This window comes from Aegilops tauschii, chromosome 2 (assembly GCF_002575655.3).
Source record: "Aegilops tauschii subsp. strangulata cultivar AL8/78 chromosome 2, Aet v6.0, whole genome shotgun sequence".
Taxonomy (NCBI): domain Eukaryota; kingdom Viridiplantae; phylum Streptophyta; class Magnoliopsida; order Poales; family Poaceae; genus Aegilops; species Aegilops tauschii.
In genome coordinates, this window is record NC_053036.3 from 230,400,591 (window position 1) to 230,420,601 (window position 20,011).

The 20,011-nt window shown below is 48.2% G+C and overlaps 1 protein-coding gene across 1 annotated transcript in view; it reads right to left on the reverse strand.

Annotated features, from left to right (window-relative positions):
- Nucleotides 1-521: 521 nt before the first annotated feature.
- Nucleotides 522-20,011, reverse strand: part of LOC109774144 (protein VASCULAR ASSOCIATED DEATH 1, chloroplastic) — a 28,220-nt gene continuing 8,730 nt past the window's right edge. The window contains exons 13-18 of the mRNA XM_020332858.4: nucleotides 10,710-10,776; nucleotides 9,730-9,826; nucleotides 1,646-1,707; nucleotides 1,514-1,553; nucleotides 1,111-1,382; nucleotides 522-1,026 (exon numbers count right to left, since the gene is read on the reverse strand). Of these exons, the coding sequence (XP_020188447.1) occupies nucleotides 790-1,026; nucleotides 1,111-1,382; nucleotides 1,514-1,553; nucleotides 1,646-1,707; nucleotides 9,730-9,826; nucleotides 10,710-10,776 (775 nt within the window). The 3' untranslated portion in view covers nucleotides 522-789. The remainder of the gene's footprint in view (nucleotides 1,027-1,110; nucleotides 1,383-1,513; nucleotides 1,554-1,645; nucleotides 1,708-9,729; nucleotides 9,827-10,709; nucleotides 10,777-20,011) is intronic.

Below are 20,011 nucleotides of genomic sequence, written 5' to 3' on the forward strand. Positions count from 1 at the left end.
AGTCGCTGCTGCAACCTCACCACCTTACCCTTGCCTACCCTTAAGCTTAAATAGTCTTGATCTCGCGGGTGTGAGATTGCTGAGTCCTCGTGACTCACAGATACTTCCAAAACAGCTGCAGGTGCCGATGATACCAGTGCAGGTGACGCAACCGAGCTCAAGTGAGAGCTCGATGAAGATCTTGTTCGTTGTGTTACTTCTTTTCATGTTGATCAGTAGTGGAGTCCAGTTGGGACGATCGGGGATCTAGCAGTTGGGTTGTCTTCTTTTATTTTGGTTCCGTAGTCGGACCTATGTGTGTATCTTGAATGATGTATGAATTCATTTATGTATTGTGTGAAGTGGCGATTGTAAGCCAACTCTTTATCCCATTCTTGTTCATTACATGGGATTGTATGAAGATGACCTTTCTTGCGACAAAACCACAATGTGGTTATGCCTCTAAATCGTGCCTCGACACGTGGGAGATATAGCCGCGTTACATTTATGTAGGAGTAGCAGAGATAGGAGTGAAGAGGCAGTTAGAAAATTGAATATCATTGGTCACCAGCGTTCCTTGTTGCACACCACCATCCCCATCCTGCCGTGCCGTCTCATACATACACCACCTTGCACCCGGGCACAGCGGCGCGCAGTCCGGATATATATACACCTCAGTACCTCACCAATGCTATACCAGGACTAACACACAACAGACATGTCTCGCCCTGTACTCATGTAACTGTACGGTCTCTACACACAACAGACATTCTTCATCATGCAACCAACGTCCGTATTCACCTTGGCCGGTCATGAGCTGCTCCTCAACCTCTCCAGTCTTTCAAGGTGAGACTTGAGCCATGCAAACTCGTGGCCCAGCTTCTCCATGTGCGCCTCCGCCATGTGCATCTCCTCGCTCAGTAAGCTCACTCGCTTCTGCAACCACTCTATGCTCTCCTTGCTATATGAACCCAAGCCGCTCGCAGAAGCCTCGGGACTGACCATGAGGACCTTGGGGGATCTACTGAGCAGAACGATGATTGTTACCTGTGATAAATACAGTGTCACAATAGAGCAAAAACTGAGCATTCCCCATGATAGGATAGGCCACCAAAAGCCTTGAATACTTGCCTGCATTAAGATAACGATGGCCACCAGCATCACTCCTAAAACCGGACCAAATTGACTAGACCTCATATATGAGGCGAGTGAGCCCCAGAATTCTTGTGAAGTGGATGCCAAAGTGCCTACGCTTTGTTGACGATGTTCAATGGGAGGAACAAGGCTACTCAAACCAGAATCGTATGGTGCCGAAGCCATGTATGCGACTGTATTTTCCAAAGGACCTTCAATGTTCAGACTAGGCCCTGATTCAACATCAGCGTTCATGGTGATGGAGGCTCCTGCAAGAATCAAGTCATTCAATTGTTTCAGAATTAGACATTTGCTGCGTGCGGCCTAGGATGTGATTTGGATCAAACAAGCCAAATCACGGCGAAAGAGTTGGTAAGTGGTAGAAACTGCAAATACAAACCTTTCCGAGAGATGCTATCCTGCTTCAAAATATCATGGGCCTAAAACACGCACGTGATGAGAAGGATTTTTACAATTTGAAATGTAAATACCACTGAATAGAAATATGTTCCAGGGATTGCAAGAGACGTACAAGCTTGATCCAGAGACCAAAAACCTCACGGCATTCATCCTTTGTTGATTGCTCTATTTTCCCTGTAATATGAACATGATAATATAAGAAGAAGCAATGTCTTGAATTCTAATAATGAAATGCTCTTGGGAGTAGAAATAAGCTAATCACACTACAGACACAAGAAACAATATCTTAGAACTAATTCCATATTTAAAGTAAAGATGTAATTAGGAAATAAATTTGATCCACCCTGAGGCATAGGTGTGTGTTGTTTGGGGTTTTAGTTGGCCTTTTCCTATCTTCATTATGGAAAAGCCCTTCTTCACCGCCCAGAACTCCGGTACATTATCTTGGTTTCCTGCTTAATAAAATGATGTGCAAAGCATTCGGACGTTCTCTAAAAAGAATCAGTACACAACTAAAGACATCTGTGCAGAGAAGTCTATTAGACAGCAATGAAGAGGCCTTGGTTTAACTGCCACCAGAAACATGATAATCCACCAACTTGTTAGATAATGTTTATACGTAGCTTCTGTGTATACTTTTTCGAGAAAACGCAAAAGCTTTGCGTTTCTTTTCATTGAAAAGGGGAAGGTTCAGTTACAGTCATCCGATGGTGCGTAGGTTACAGCCGGTTTTTAGTGTACATCCCAGGTTTGAGGCAGCACGAGTCGGAGGCCAGGTGCCCCAGCTGCCGCCCAAGAGCGGGCCTCGTCCTTAATGCTATCTAGAAGCGTGTTGAGGGATGGCGTCGCATTGTCGAAGACGCAGCTGTTCCTGTGCTTCCAGACCATCCATGGCATGAGCAACGCGACAGATTTCAGGGCCTTGCGTAAGATCGGCGGCGTGTCTTCCTTGGCATTTTTTCACCAGTCCGTAAGCGACAGTTCCTGCGTGGGGATCGGGGCTGGGATGCGTAGCCAGGCCAGAGTCTCGTGCCATGCCTGTCGGGCGAGGGGACATTCCATCAGCAGATGTCGCACCGTTTCCGGCTGCTGGTCACATAGGAGGCAGCGTGGGTGATGCTGGAGGCCGTGGCAAGCCAGCCTCTCTGCAGTAAAGCATCGGTCCTGGTTGGCCAACCAGTGGAAGAACTTGACTCGCGGCGGCGCCCAGCATTTCCAGATTAGCTTCCAGGAATAGCAGGCTGTTGATCCATGGAAGGTGGCCATGTAACAGGACTGCGTGGAGTAGTTGCCGCTCGCCGTCCATCTCCAGATCAACCTGTCCGGTGTGGCGGAGAGCTCGCTGCGCTGCATGATCTGCCAAAGCTGCAGATACTGACCAATCTCGCGGAGAGTTCTGTGTATACTCTGTATATTGTATTTGTACACTTCGTGTACCCTTATATATATGAGATAGCCACACCCGTATTGGGTGTCTGAGCAGTTTCCCACAAATCATAATTGTTTATCAGATTAGGTTACGAACATGTCTTCCGCCGCCGCTAGTGTCCCGATCCCATCTGCCGCGGCCGGTGCCGCACCAGCCGCCGCCGCCGCCGCCGCCGCCCCGCCCGCTGCTTCTGGTCCACGGCGCTCGGGCCAGCGCTGTCTCTCCGTTCCTGGCGTCACCCCCACTGGCCTTCATCGCGGGTGCCGCCCGCGACAGCTGCTGCGTGGGTCGCCTCGCAGGCCGCTACCTCCATGCATAGCCAGCCGTGGCTGATTCCCTACGAGGCCACCTCGCAAGCCCATGCGGCTCCCGCCGCGCCCGCGGTGCCATCCCAAGCGTCGCCCGCTGTCTACGGTATGTGGTCAGCAACCTCTTACGGCGCATGGCCTCCGGCTGCATACGGCGCAGCACCCGCGCCTGGGTCGGCTAACCTGGCTCCACACGGTGCGTCTTACACGGCTTCCTACAACGCAGCTGCCGCTGCTACGTCGCCCTACAGCACTGCACCGGCGATCTACGGTGGGTACCAGCCGGCTCCTCCGATCGAGCCGTACTATGGTTCTTCCCCGACACCGTATCCTCCACCAGCTGCGGCTCCTTCGACGGAGCTCGTTCACATCTCACTGACGTCTGGTGGTGGTCCGCATCAGGGCTACTACGCGGCTACTACGCACTGCCTCCGCCAGATCATGTCACCGCTGCTGCACCGTTTTACTTCACGCACCTAATCCTGGTGAAGCTCACGACGGATAACTACCTGTCGTGGCGGGCACAGGTGCGGCCGCTTCTCTACAGTCGCTACTTGGAGGGCTTTGTTGATGGTACTCTATCGTGCCCTCCGCCATATCATCCGGGGCATCATGCGTGGGTGGCTCAAGATCAAGCCATCCTCTCTGCCATCCAGTCCTCTCTCACGGAGGGAGTCTCGTCGCTGGTCATCTTCGCCGCTGCGTCTCGGGACGCGTGGACAGCTCTTCATACCAGTTTTGTTTCGCAGTCTCAGGCGCGGGCTCATGATATTCGCACTGCGCTTGGGGAGGTGAAGCTTCATGATCTCACCGTCACCGACTACTTCAACAAGGTGACGGGTATGTCTGACACACTTGCCTCCATTGGCAAAGCTCTTGGTCCAGAGGAGTTCACCTCTTACGTGCTCAATGGACTGAGTGACGACTATGATAATTTGGTGGAGAATATCAATGGTCGTGACACCCCCCCTCACCCCCATCCAGCCACGTGAGTTGTATGCGCGCCTTCTTGCCACGTAACAGCGCGTCCAGGCTCGTCGCTCTACGCCGAGTTTCCCTTCCGCCAACGCTGCAACGCATGGGAAGGGCAAGCCCTACAAGCCACCAACTGGTGGCAAACCTCCGCCGACCGCGCCTAACTCACGGAACACCACTACCTCCACGGGAGCTCGAGTCCGTGCCTGCTGCCCTTCATGTGGTGCTCAAGTCCCCTGCCAGCTGTGTGGACTTGACAGTCACCTTGCCTCTCAGTATCATCGTCGCTTCAAGCAGGATTTCTTGGGGATCGGGAACAATGGCAAGGGTAATGAGAAGCAGGCTGCCCTAGCGAGTCATGAGCAGGGGCATACTCCTTCCTATCCGGTTGATGCATCTTGGTACATGGATATGGGAGCTATCAATTAGGGATGAAAACGGAGCGGAAACGGATGGAACTGAGTGCTACCATATTTGTTTTCATATTTTTTTGCAGAAGCATAAACGAATACAGAAACCCCAAAAATGAATACGGAAACAGATAGTACCGGAAACGGACATGGAGCAAATACAAAGGGGACGCGGAAACAGAAGTGTGTGTTCACCGGAACTTAAAAAATCCTTGAATCATAGATAAATACACACAAAACACAACCAAATTTAATGAATTGTTAACATGGCTACAAAATAATATCATTATGTTAGCAACTTAGCATAGTATTGTAGTAGTACTGCACAATTGAGTATAGGGTCAAGCTGAGTACATGTGTGGTAGTAGAAGTTGGGCTCAAATGATCCATTCTACTCATTGTATAATTGTGTGTTGTTTGGTGGTTGGACTACAAAACAGCCATAGGTCCATAGTAACACAGGAAATTCCATATTCACGGAAATGGAAAGTTCCGTTTCCACGCCTGTTCCACCGGAAAACACCGTTCCGTTTTTGTTTCCATTTACACATTAAAAATTCCACTTCCACTTCCATTTTGCAAATTTCCGTTTCCAATTTCGTATTTCCTCTCCGTTTCCATTTTTCCTCCGGAAAAAGGAAAGTTTCCACTCCATTTTCATCCCTATTATCAATCACCTGACGAGTGAGATGGGCAAGCTCTCTACACAGGAGCCCTACCGTGGACACGATCAGGTTCACACCGCTAATGGAGAAGGTATGCACATCTCAGATATTGATGAGGCATCACTTCTTACACGTCGATCCACACAATTACGTCATCTTAATGTCCTTCGTGTTCCCTTGTTTCACGTAGTTTGCTTTCAATTCCTAAACTTACTCGTGATAATAATGTTCTTGCTGAATTTCATCCTTTTCATTTTTTTGTTAAGGGTCGAGACACGAGGGACGTACTCCTTAGAGGTCGACTGCGCCATAATGGTCTCTATGCACTTGATGTGCCACCAGTTCCTAGTGCTTTCAGTGGTGTTCGTGTGTCTCCATCACATTGGCATGTGCACCTTGGTCATCCTGCCACTCCCATTGTTCGCCATGTACTTCATTGTCATGAGCTTCCAGTCGTGTCCAATAAACATGTTGATGCAGTTTGTGATGCCTGTCAGCAGGGCAAGAGTCGTCAGCTTCCTTTTTCTGAGTCGAGTCGTGTAGTCAATAAACCGCTTGAACTTGTGTTTTCGGATGTATGGGGCCATGCCCAAACCTCTGTTAGTGGTCATAATTACTATGTCAGTTTCATTGATGCTTATAGTCGGGTCACTTGGCTTTATCTTCTTAAACGCAAGTCTGATGTGTTTAATGTTTTCTTACAATTCCAAGCGCATGTTGAGCGTCTGCTCAGTCATAAAATCATTCATGTGCAGTCCGATTGGGGGGGCGGGGGGGGGGGGGGGGGGGGGGTAAGTATCACAACCTCAATGCATTCTTTAATAAGCTTGGAATTACACATCGTGTGTCTTGTCCTCGTACACATCAGCAAAACGGTGTAGCTAAGCGTAAGCATCGTCATATAGTTGAGACTGGTCTTGCTTTGCTTGCCCATGCGTCCGTTCCTTTTCGGTTTTGGAGTGATGCATTTTCCACCGCATGCTTTCTCATTAACGGACTCCCTACACGACTCCATCGGATGAAAACACCACTTGAGCTCTTGCTGAATGAAGTTCCTGATTATACGTTTCTCAAGGTCTTTGGGTGTGCGTGTTGGCCACATCTTCGTCCATATAACCAACGCAGGTTGGAGTTTCAGTCTCAACAGTGCTTGTTTCTTGGTTATAGTTCTCTTCATAAAGGGTACAAGTGTCTTCATGTTCCCTCTAACCGCGTCTACATCTCACGTGTTGTGGTGTTTGATGAGAATGTTTTTCCTTTTTCCGCACTTCCGATAACCTCCACCACTCCCACTACACCTGAGAAATCTGTTTTACCTTTGCCTGGTCAATTTGTTGATGCTGCATATGCCCCCTTGTTGCTACCTAACCATGGTGCAGGTACCGGGCGTGGAGCACGCCTCAAGCTTCTGGATGAGCAGCCGCCTACGTCCCCTTAGACGTTCGCCGAGCCCGCTCACGGCGCTCCTCCGTCACCTGGCTTGCCGACGGGGCTGGTCGAGCCGAGCCCTGCTTCCTCGGTCCAGCATGGGGCTGGCCACGCGCTAGCCGAGTCGGCTGAGCCGGTCGAGCTGGCCGAGCCAGCTTCGCCCGAGCCCGCCTCTGCCGCCGGGGCCGAGCCGGTGTCCCCGCCCGAGCCAGCCTCTGCCAAACCAGCGTCCACGCCTTCCTCGTCGGGCCGGTCGCCTGGCGCGACTGGCTCTGCGTCTGGGGAGCGGTCTGCATCGTCATCGCCATCTTCACCAACCCCGTCTCCGCCGCCACCTCCGCCGCCTACCGCTATTCTGCGTCCTCGTACGCGCAGTCAGAATGGTATTGTCGAGCGCACTGACGGCACGGTTGCGTGGATTGTGGCGTGTATGGCACGGACAGATGCTAACCCCACGGTTGAGCCTCGGCATTTTCAGGCGCTCTTCGGATTCCTCATTGGCGCAATGCCATGGAGCAGGAGTTTCAGGTACTACTGAGGAACGATACTTGGCACTTGGTTCCTCTTGTGTCTGGTGTCAACATCATTGACTCCAAGTGGGTGTTTAAGGTAAAGAAGCATGCTGATGGTTCTATTGAGCGATACAAGGCACGGTTGGTGGCTAAAGGGTTTAAACAACGGTATGGTCTTGATTATGAGGATACCTTCAGTCCAGTTGTCAAACCTACCACCATTCGTCTGCTTCTGTCCTTGGTTGTTGCCAAAGGGTGGTCTCTGCGTCAGCTTGATGTTCAGAATGCTTTTCTCCATGGGGTCTTGGAGGAAGAGGTTTACATGCGGCAACCTCCAGGTTTTGTTGACCCTGCTCGTCCACACCATTTGTGTCGTCTTGTTAAGGCGCTTTATGGACTTAAGCAGGCTCCTCGTGCATGGCATGCCCGACTTGGCTCGGTTCTTCGACGTCTTGGATTTGCTCCGTCCACTGCTGACATGTCTCTGTTCATGTTCCATCGTCCTGAGGTTACTATGTCCCTGCTGGTTTATGTTGATGACATTATTCTTATCAACTCCTCAGTGACTGCCGCTGATCGTCTACTGTCTGCTCTGAGTGGTCATTTTGCTGTCAAGGATCTGGGTGCTCTCCATTACTTCCTTGGTCTGGAGGTTTCATGGTCCCCTGCTGGTCTGACTCTCACTCAGCATAACTATTCCTTGGACTTGTTGCGACGTGCTGGTATGTTGCAGTGCAAGCATGCTACCACCCCTATGTCTGCGACTGATCGGTTATCAGCCTTGGATGGTGCCTTGCTTCCTTCAGATGATGCTACAAAGTACCGCAGTATTGTTGGTGGCTTGTAGTACTTGACTATCACACGGCCGAACTTTTGCTCTCATACTGTCTCCATGGCTTGCATCTTCGGTCTTCCTCGAGTGCTCTCTCGGCGTTCTCTGATGCAGATTGGGCTGGGAGCCTGGATGACCGGCGATCAACGGGGGGCTATGCTGTCTTCTTTGGTCGCAACTTGATCACCTGGAGTGCGTGCAAGCAGGCCACAATATCTTGAAGTAGCACTGAAGCAGAGTACAAGGCGGTGGCCAATGCCACGGCTGAGCTCATCTGGGTACAGTCTCTGTTGAGAGAGTTGAGAGTCTCTCAAGAGCAGCCACCGGTTCTTTGGTGTGATAATATTGGTGCGACGTATCTTTCATCTAATCTAGTTTTTCATGCTCGTATCAAGCACATCGAAGTTAACTATCACTTTGTGAGGGAACGTGTTGCACATAAGCTTCTTCATATCAAGTTCATCTCCTCCAAAGATCAACTTGCTGACATCTTCACGAAGCCACTTTCACAACCTCGGTTTGAAGGTTGTAGGCGCAATCTTAACTTGCTTTGTACTTCAAGCCACAGTTAAGATTGAGGGAGGGTGTTAGATAATGTTTATACGTAGCTTCTTTGTATACTCTGTATATTGTATTTGTACACTTCGTGTACCCTTATATATATGAGATAGCCACACCCGTATTGGGTGTCGAGCAGTTTCCCACAAATCATAATTGTTTACACAACTCTGGGTCCACAAGGGATTTCATTTCAAGAATATTACCAAAGGGGAGTATCCCCGAAGGTGCTAGGAGCTAGTCTGCGGCAGACCGACACATAACACCTAAGCGTCTATTAGGCGGGACAAGGTGGGTCTAGGCAGAAGGCTAGGCAGACGCATGTTAGAACACTGCCAACAGGAGTCACTGCCCACCGCAGCAAATTTATTGGGTATCAAAATTACATTCAGGATTTAGAAACAGAAAAAAGTTTGAACAACCCCAGGAGAGACTAATTTAACATTGTGCTCATGCTTTTTACCACCAAGAGTGGGTTATTACTACCCTGCTTAATTAAGTCGTGCTATTTATTACTCCCCCAGTCCCATGATATAGTGTGCATTGGTTTTCGCGAAAGTCAAGCTACACAAACTTTGACCAAGTTTATAGATAAAATGTTACATATCTACATTACCTGATATATACCATATGACAATATATTTCATGATACATATAATGTTAATGATTTGGTATTTTAGATGTTGATTGATTCAATAAATTTGGTCAAAGCTTGCAAGGTTTGACTTAAAAAATATCTAATACGCACCATATTTTATGACAGAGGGACTACACTGGTTTAACCATTTTATGAAACTGAATACTTTTCGGCACATTTAATCAACTTTAGTGAATAAAAATTACTCAAGGAAAGTCGTCCTGCCTATTTTAGGAGAAGAGAACTAACATCTGTACAACACTTCTACAACCAAAACTCTCAAAGAGTTTATTTGGCCTGAAGCTTATCAACGTATAAGCTGAAGTTTGAGCAAAGCAATCAGCTGGTAGTTGGCCTAATTCTGTCCCCTTTGACTGTAGCATACTGAGTTAAATTTTGAAAGCACTGGAGCACCATTCAGGATACAATGGATACATCTTACCTCTAAAAATGGTCCTCTTCGAGAACGCTACATTAGTATATACCCTGAGGTGGCAACTGTTCTCATCTACGCTATCTTGTTCAACATCCCAGATTCCCTGCAAGGTAAATAGGCCAACAACAATTCCAGGAAGTGCACAAAACAAATACAAAAACAACAAAATACTTAATAGCTCGCTACACAATATTGGCTTTCCTACAATGACAAATATATGTTTCTGTATGTGTAGAGGACATAAGTAAGCATCCATAACACTCGCCATTTCTAAAATTGAAATCCTTATATGCCCCTAGGCACACATGTCATAGATGCAGGGTGCCCCATGTACCCACATGTGTCATAAACACAGGAGGTTCAACTTTGCAGTGGCATATGAGGATTTAACTATTTATTGTAATAAAAGCAAGGTTCATATTTCAACATTAGTCATTTGTAACAACAATAGGGAGTTCATAGAAGCTAAAAAGGAAGTTTCAAAATTCAAAGTTCATATTTCATTGCCAAAAGACGAAGCTTGGATCGACGTTTGAGACAATGTTTGTTTTTAACCTGTTTGATTAAGGTGCAAGGTATTGCTTTGTTTTTGCTTAACTTGGATTCCACATTCATGTCCATGGTCCTCAAATAGGGAGGACTAGTGAGCAGCATCTGCCACTATTTATATGCAACGATGATAAATAATGTTAAGGTTTAAAAAGAGATCACAAGTTCAATCACATGTTACTTTATCATGAAATATTACAACAGCCTGTGACACTTTATGCCGCTATGAAATACCTCTTCACTAAAAATTAATTAAGGTATATTTCAATTAAATGTGTGGATTAAGATAATCACAAAACTGAAAACGCTAGATCATGTACCCTAACGCATTAATAATTGAACAGATAGAGCTATGTGAACTATATTCGTCATGCTGAGTTTAGTGGACAGAAGTGATTTCAAGCTACATGAAGCAACATTGTGACTTGTTTCCTGACCTCAACAATGAAATGGTCCCCGTATGGTGCATCACCAATTTCTTGAGATGTCTGAATCACAACATGACTGGTCAAGTAAACAAGAAAAAAGAAACATCAGCAAGTCTTAGCATGAACCATTTATTGCGGTAAAACATAAAAGCTCTTTAGCACGTATAGCAAGATCACAGAAAAAGGAAACTGTCCACTGTACTGCTCTATAGTACTGTGTTTGTTTACTTAACCCCATCGATCTTTTAGGGGTGATCTTAAATCCCTGGTCATCGAATGCCGGATCACTTTACTCCCAAGGCCAGTTTGAGAAGAGCTTTGCAACTGTGGCATCACACATCGGTGTTCACTCCATCTTCCACATATACTCTTTTGCTCTCTTCCCTATCTATTTATCACTCTCTTGGGAAGGAGTGATATTTGGAGGGCGTAAGATGTGGGGGCATGATGTCCATTGACAGTATTCATGTGTGCTTAGAAGTGGCAAAAAAGACAATATGTACCATACAATCGTTTACGCTATTAATCCGAGAGTTAATAAAATGGTAATGGAACATTGGGGAGTTAAGTGCACTAAAAACTGGGACTTAAGCAGATAGATGTGGTAGTCAATAACTCAATACCACCCACTGCTAGGCAAAATCAAACTTGGGTCAAGTGCAATCGCAAAACATATCTAAACTCAACGAGAAAGAAAAGTACAGCCTCCGTTCCATAATTCTTGTCGTGGAACGGAAGGAGTAGGTGATAAGCAGCATAATCATCTTCACATACAAATGACATGGATTATCATTAATACAAGAATTGGCACTGTTAGAGTTATATATATATAGCCATGTAACCTTTCGTATTTACCCTATTGTATAAGGGGTTTCCTGCATATATTCCACAACTGTACATGTATATATACTGGCCTATGGCCACCTGGAAATACAAGTTGCATATTCTTATCATGGTATTAGAGCATAGGTTTTTTTTAGCACTTGCAACTCGTGCTTGATCCTCTTCACCGCCGCCGCCGTGTTTCCTCTGGTCCGGCTGCCGGTTTCTCCTCTCTCTCCCCGCCGCCAGGCCCGCTCCCCCCGCTCGCCATCGCCAGGCCCGCTTCTCCCGTTCGCCCCGATCGCTCGAGCAAGCAGCGCCCGATCCCGCTCACCAGGCGCATCCCGCATCACCAGGTCCGCCGTCGCCAGATCACTCGCCTGATCCCGCTCGCCAGATCGCTCGATCCGGCCACGCCCGACCCGGCTCAGATCGCCCATCGCCAGGTCCTCCCGCTCGTCCTCCCGCCTGACCCGGTTCAGGCCCGTCGCCAGGTCCTCCCCGCCGCCAGGCCCGCGGGAGAGCTGCATCTTTCCAACAAAAAAAATGTCTGCTGCATCGGGCTATGTTGCTGTTCCTCGTTGTCCGGTTATTTTTTATGGCACTAACTACACCGAGTTCATTGGCTTCATGCGCATTCATATGCGTGGCATCCGTCTATGGGGCGTTCTTTCTGGCGAGGTCCCCAGTCCGCCGTGTCCAGTTCCTCCTGTGGCTCCTACTCCGCCGACGCCACCGGTTCTTGCTGCTGACGCTGATCAGGCTGCAAAGGATGCAGCTAAGCTGGCTGATGACGCTGCCGTTCTTGCTTATGATGAGCAGGTTCAGACCTATGAGGACGCACTTTAGACTTATCATGCAGCTCTGTCTGCTTACACTCAGTGGCTTGATGATGATGCTCGTGCCGCAGCTGTTTTGACTGCTAGTGTTCTGCCTCAGTTTGCCTCTGAGTTTCTCGGCCTCTCTACTGTATTTGAGATGTGGACTCGGCTTCGTCAGCGCTATCAGCCCTCTAGTGATGCCTTATACCTGTCTGTGGTTCGTCAGGAGCATGCTCTTCAGCAGGGTGACTCCACTGTTGATGAGTTCTATGCACAGAATTCTGCTATCTGGCGTCAGCTTGATTCTCTCCGCACTGCTGGTTGTCGTACTTGTCGGTGTTGCCAGGCTGTGCGGGCTGATTCGGAGTTTCATCGTGTCTACGAGTTCTTGTCTCGACTCTGTAAGGAGTTTGAGCCCCGGCACGCTCAGTTGTTTGCTCGTGGTCGTATCTCCCTCATGGAGGCGCTTTCTGAGATCCGTGCTGAGGAGACTCGCCTCTGTGGCGCTGGTTTACTTGAGGTTCCCTCTGTGCTCGCTACTCGAGTTCCTGCTATGCCTGCTGCACCGACTCCTTCCCACTCGAGTGCTCCGCCGCTCTTGCCTACTCCTACGGGCGGCGAAGGTCGGTCTCGTCCTCACTGCGGCTACTGCAAGATGGATGGTCATGTTGAGTCTCAGTGTTTCCAGAAGAAGAAACACCTGCGTAAGGCGCGATCATCAGCTTCAGGGACTTCTTCTACTTCGACATCTTCAGCCACCGCCTTGACTGAGCAGGATATTCTGCGACTTAAGCGTCTGCTTGCCGCTTCAGGTTCTCCTTCGACGGGTACTGCAGGTTCTGTGACTGATGCTTCCCGCACTGAGCAACCACCCTCTACACAGTCAGGTACATCCTCGTGGGTTCTGGACTCCGGAGCTTCTTTTCATATGTCTTCTCATTCTTCAAATTTGTCCTGTCTTAAATCGCTTGATTTTCCTGTTCATGTACTCACTACTGATGGTACTCCTCTTTCTGTTGCTAGTCGAGGCAATCTTTCCACACCTTCTTACTCTGTTCCTGATGTTGCTCATGTTCCTCGACTTAACATGAATCTTTTTCTGCCGGTCAACTTACTGATTCTGGTTGTCGCGTCATCCTTGACGTTGACTCTTGTTCTGTTCAGGATCGTCGAACGCACACTTTGGTTGGGACTGGCCCTCGCCGCCGTGACTCTCAGGGTCTTTGGGAGCTAGACTGGCTTCATGTTCCTTCCGTTGCCACCACTATCGCCAGTCAATCCACTTCTGTCGCTTCAGCCACCGGCACCTTCCAGCAGTGGCATCATCGACTTGGTCATCTTTGTGGGTCTCGCTTGTCGTCATTAGTTCGTCGAGGTCTTCTGGGGTCTGTCTCAGGAGATGTCTCTTTAGAGTGTCAGGGCTGTAGACTAGGAAAACAGATTCAGTTACCGTACCCTACTAGTGAGTCGGTGTCTCGGCGTCCTTTTGATTTGGTCCATTCTGATGTATGGGGTCCGGTCCCTTCGCTTCGAAAGGGGGCCATCGATACTATATTATTTTCATAGATGATTTCTCTCGTTACACTTGGCTTTATTTTATGACTTCTCGCAGTGAGGTTATTTCCATCTATAAGCGTTTTGCTGCCATGGTTCACACACAGTTCTCTTCGCCTATTCGTGTGTTCCGTGCTGACTCCGCTGGCGAGTATATTTCCAAGATGTTGCGTGGTGTTCTTGCTGAGCAGGGCACTCTTCCTCAGTTCTCTTGTCCTGGTGCTCATGCTCAGAATGGCGTGGCTGAGCGAAAGCATCGCCACCTTCTTGAGACGGCTCGTGCGTTGATGATCGCCGCTTCTCTTCCACCTCATTTTTGGGCCGAGGCTATATTCACCTCCACCTATCTCATCAACCTTCAGCCGTCCGCTGCTCTCCAGGGTGGTGTTCCTTTCGAGCGTCTCTTTGATCGTTCTCCTGATTATTCGACGCTTCGCTTGTTTGGTTGTGTTTGCTATGTTCTTCTTGCCCCTCGGGAACGCACCAAACTGACCGCTCAGTCTGTTGAGTGTGTTTTCTTAGGCTATAGTGATGAGCATAAGGGCTATCGTTGTTGGGATCCTATCGGTCGTCAAATGCGTATTTCTCGGGATGTGACTTTTGATGAGTCTCGTCCCTTCTACCCGTGTCCATCTTCCTCGACCTTTTCTGTGGAGGATATCTCTGTCCTCACTTTTCCCGACACACCTATCACTCCAGTTGAGCCCTTGTCTCTCCGTCCTGCTCACTCTACTTCTCCACCGCTTGCCGATTTGCCGCCACCATCTCCCATGGTTTCCTCACCTCGCATGTCACCAGATTCTGCACCTTCATCCCCGGTGATTTCTTCGTCTCCACCTCCTGATTCTACCTCGGCTATTCCTCCTCGTATTCTTCCATCTTTGCCTCAGTATTACACTCGTCGTTCACGTAATGTGGATGTGTCAGCTGACGTGCCGTCCTCCTCGTCTCAGCCTACCTATGGCTTGCGTCCTCGTCCGCTTCCGCCTGTTGATCGCCTTGGTTTTTCAACCGTTGGTGTTGTTGTTCTTGAGCCGACTTCTTATCGTGAGGTTGTTGTTCATCCTGAATGGCAGTTTGCGATGGCAGAGTGTCACACCCTGATTTTCATGCCACAACACTTAAGCTAATAAATCATGATAAATTGTGGTTTGACAAAAACTTTTGAGTGTTTGGTCTTTGCTTGATTTGATTTTTGTCTGCTGTTTGCAAGTGCTCTAAAAATCAAATAAATCCTCCAACTCTTATACTCCTTCTCCTTGATCCAAAACCTTGCCCAATGATCATGCCATGTGTGTAGGACATAAAAATAATTTCTTGCGAAAATATTTTGGCCAAAAAGTATTTTCTAAATTAGGTTTTCCAAAAACCCCTGAATTGAGACTTGAACTACAAGTACTTAATTAAGGGTGTGAAAAATCTTTAAAAAGGTATATTTGAAACCTATTAGGTATAGGACTCCCATAAACCACAAAAATATAATTTTAGAAGTTATTTTCCTATTTTATTTAAAGGCTTTTTCTTAAGGCCAGAAATGTTCTTTAATAGGTTAAAATTATTTTAAAGCTTCAAAAATATTTGATAAAAATCAGGGAAACTCAGTGGACATATATTGTCCATATATATGAGTTTCAACACATGGTCATGTTCAAAATATTGGTCAAATCCCTCAAAAACCCTTTCTGCATATTTCAAGCTTTTGAAATATTTACAAAGGAAATTTCTTCATTAATTCCAAGAAAATTCTAGCACGTCACATATGACATATTTGATGATCTTGCAAAGCCTCATGCCTTGAAGATCAAGAAAACATCATCAAACCCCCTCAAAACCCTTTCTGTCCAGAACCAAATTTGAACAACTCTACATTGCCAAGTGTGTCCTTTTCATCTGAATTTTTGTGGACATGTTCAAATCCTCAAATGATGACACTACACCAAGTGGTGCATCAAGGAGAATAGATTTGCATGACTAAATCTTGGTAAAGCCATTTCTGCTGATTTCTAGGGTTTACCAAAGTTACATTGGCTACTTTGCCCAAATGAGCTCAAACTTGGTGGAACACCCTACTTCTATGTGCCATTTCATCCTGTTAAGTTTCATGTCAAGTGAAATTAAATTTCTTGCCCAAACCTACATCAAACACCTTCTGGTAATTTTTAAAAGTTGCTGTTTTCACCTCTTTCCTTGCTCTTCTTGAGCCCAACTTTTTACCAGAGCCTCTCCTAGTTCTCCTTTACCTCTAGTAAGTTTAGCATGGCCATGGCTCAATCATTGGTGGGTGAAACCCTCTCCTTCTCTCTCTGGACAAGCCCATTTCTCTCCCTTTCTCACCTCCCTCCTCACTCCAGTGGCCACCAGGGCATCCAATGTCCCTCCCCTCTTCTTTACTCCCTCCTAGAGCTACCAGACATTAGTGGCCGCGCCCACAAGGCATATAAAATGCCATGGCATGCCATTTGCACGCTCTGGAGCGCGCTACAGTTCGCTCTAGCACTGTAGCCGCCCCCTGCCAACCACCTCTGGCCACCTCGGGCCTCCCCAGCACGCCCGACGATGCGCCTCGGCGTCCACAGCACGGCAGTTGGTCGGCCCCCTCCTTCTCCCTCCTCTTGCCCCAGCTCGCACGCGCGCCGGCCGCCCGAGCGCACCAGTGAGCACGCTCACACGCGCGGTGCCTCTGGCCCCCCTGCTCTCTCTCTTTTCACTCCCCTCGCCCTGGACCGACCCCACAAGCACCCCCGACACCTCGCTGTGAGCCCCCGTGGCTTGCAGCGACGGCAACAGCCTCGCCGGCGCATGAGCTCACGGTGCACCTCGCCCCCTTCCCTTAAAGGCCACCCCGAGCCCTCTTTGGCTTCCGATGGCTCTCTCTCCCTCCTGCGCGTCATCCCGACCGGCTCACTCCTCTCCCCGCGCCCTCCATAGCCCTCCATGGCCAGAGAGCCGCCGCCGGCATCCACCTAAATTCAGCCGAGCCCGAGCTCTTCTCCCTCTCCTCTCTCCACCAGCAGGCTCCCCTGAGCAAGGCGGAGCTCCCACGCTCTTTCCCTCGTCCGAGGGCGCACCGTAGCGCCATCTCCAATCTCGCCCGACGCCACCGTCCGCCAGCGTCCAAGCCGCCGTCGCCTCGACCATCCCCGGCAGTCGTGGCATACATGAATGGATGCGGCGTTCGGCGCCGAGCTCATCCATAGCCAGGGCGTCGCCGGAGGTGCTCCGTAGCGCCGGCAGTCGCCGTCGGGGCTCTCTGCTCCCTCGGCTAGGCAAGCGCGCGGGAGGAAGACGAAGACGAAGGCCCTGCAAGGCGGGCCCCGCTCGTCAGTGGCCCAGCCACCGGGCCACGCTGGCAAGTGGAGGCGGGTTCGCCCTCTCTCGCGTCCCCGCGGTGAAGGCGCACTCCGCGTGGGCGCCTTCGACGTCGCCTCTGTCGCCCCGTGCGGCCATGCGGCTGGGCCGGCCCACGGTCTATCTGTCGCCTCGTGCGCAAGATAAGGTTAAAGCCTTATTTCCTTTTTCTTTTTCCGGTCAACTTCAAAAATCCATAAATAATTCAACAAAGCTCCAAATCCAATGATTCAAATATCTAGTAGTTTCTAAATTCATGCCCTATCTCATGGTGCTATTTGAACATTTTTCCAGAAGTATTTCTTTCACAAATAATTATCAAATCCCATTTTTCCATTTCTGTCATAAACTTTAGAAAATCACAGAGGGCTCAAATTTGATCCAAATGCCATGATTCAAATTTCCAGATGCTTCTAAGTTCATAACTTAGTTTATGAACATTTTTCTTAATACTTTCCGTGCCACACAATATAATGAGCCATTTCTTCATATTTTTCAACTTTGCAAATTCATAGGAAATTCATTTGAACTCCAAATCCAGTGAAACCAACTCCTAGATGCTTCTAAAATCATGGTTTGTTAAATGGGTGCCTTTGCTCATTTTTCAAAAATATATTTCTGTACACTTCTTGCAAATCCATAAACCCCTTGATTCCATCATATCAAAATGTTTAGAAATATCCACTGACCCAATTCCAATGAAACCGGTCTGGTTATTTTTCATATAACCAGTGGTGTCCTAGAAAAGTCAAATTAATATTTTTAGAGCACTTTTATTTCCTGCCTTGTTGTGTTGCTTACTATGATTGTTTCCGACGTTAGTTGACGAAGTAGACGAAATACTCGGAGATGGACCAGAAGATTTGAAGACTCTGATGAACCAGGCAAGCAGCCCTTTGACCATGTCTATGAAACCCTTTTTATGCATGTCATACAGCACCATATTGTTGTTGCAACGGATTCATGATGAGGTGGTAACCACTTTGATGGTTCGCCTCCGCTACTTCCTCGTTGGTACTTGCATTGTGTATGACCCTACCTTCTTATGAGGGTTATGCCAGTGGGAGTATATAGGATGCTAAAGTAGTTGCTACGCAAAAAGGGACGGGAATATGCATGGTGATGGAGACAAAGTATTTCCAAAAGACTTTTCGAAAACCCCAGTGGGTGCCACTGATGCCCTGGGAGATGATGATGAACTAGGTCACTACTTGGTGGAGAAGTAGTGTACCGAGGCTTGACAAAAGTGTTGTTTACAGAGACGGATTAGATTTAAGATTTGTCGACTGTCCCAACCTTACATGCGCAACCACTCTACCCTTATATGGGAAAGGGCATTATTGATTACCTAGGTCGATACTAGCTTGGAGCCCGCATTACTAGTGACGGGAGAGTCGTTGTTGCGCTCTCTCGGGACGGGGTCGTGCCAGGTAGGGCGGCCATGACTGTTTTCACAGGGCACCGGACACACCGTTGGTACCCCGTGCTTGTGGTATGTGATGAATATGGGAGCGAGGCTCCACAATTTTAAGATGTGAAATGTTGGGCACGGGGGTTACTACCAATCGAGTGGACTATGTTAGTGTCGTCTAAGGAAAGGTAGTGATCGGGTGCTTACCCCGGGTACTTGAGGTACCGCGGGTAGTGGATGACACCGAAGTTCCCCGGATCTTGTGGGTAAAGTGTGCAACCTCTGCAGAGTGTAAAACTATTTGAATAGCCGTGTCCACGGTCAAGGACAGTTGGGTCGTGCTGCTTAGACTACGTCCATATGTTTCTGACAAACAACACGGTCTGGTAAATCTGTTGACGTGATTCGTGAGGAAGTCACGATGAGCTTGAGCATGAGTTGTTCATGACTCTCTCTCGATGTTGATGTCTGTAACCTCCTGATACTTGTTGCAGATGCATTCATATCCTTGATAAATGTTGATCATACTTGCATGAGAAAAACTAGCTTTCCGCAAAAATGCCAATTTAGCAGTAGTGCTTTGCATAATTATTCTGTTATCACCCTTGGGTTGCTTGCGAGTACATTCAAAGTACTCATTGGCTTGCCACTGGTTATTTTATTGGCCAGGCATGAAAGAACAGGATATGATGAAGAATACTTCGGTGACGAACATGCGAGCTAGGACGCTTCCCAGTCAGAATGCCTGTAGGGTTAAGGCAGATGGCATGGGTCCAAGTTATCGACGAAGATTTCCGCTGCGATGTTATACTCAAGACTTGACCATAATGGTCCTACTTGTGTAATACGGTATGTATGGATGTAAGACTCTTGTTATTCAGCTTCTGTGTGTTCAGTGAGCATTGATCTCTGGGATCACTGTACACATGCATTCAGTGATCACGACTTATGAGTCGGGGTCCCCACACAGAGGAGATTGCTGCTCTTGAACGCATTGGTACATGGGATCTTGTTTCTCTTCCTCCAGGTGTCCGTTCCATCACTTGTAAGTGGGTCTACAAGGTTAAGACTCGCCCCGATGGTTCTCTTGAGCGTTACAAAGCTCGTCTTGTGGCTCGTGGTTTTCAGCAGGAGCATGGTCGTGATTATGATGAAAGCTCGTCTTGTGGCTCGTGGTTTTCAGCAGGAGCATGGTCGTGATTATGATGAGACATTTGCTCCTGTGGCCCATATGACCACTATCCGCACACTTCTTGCCGTGGCCTCTGCACGCCACTGGTCTGTATCTCAGCTTGATGTTAAGAATGCCTTTCTTAACGGTGAGCTGCATGAGGAGGTATACATGCAGCCACCAC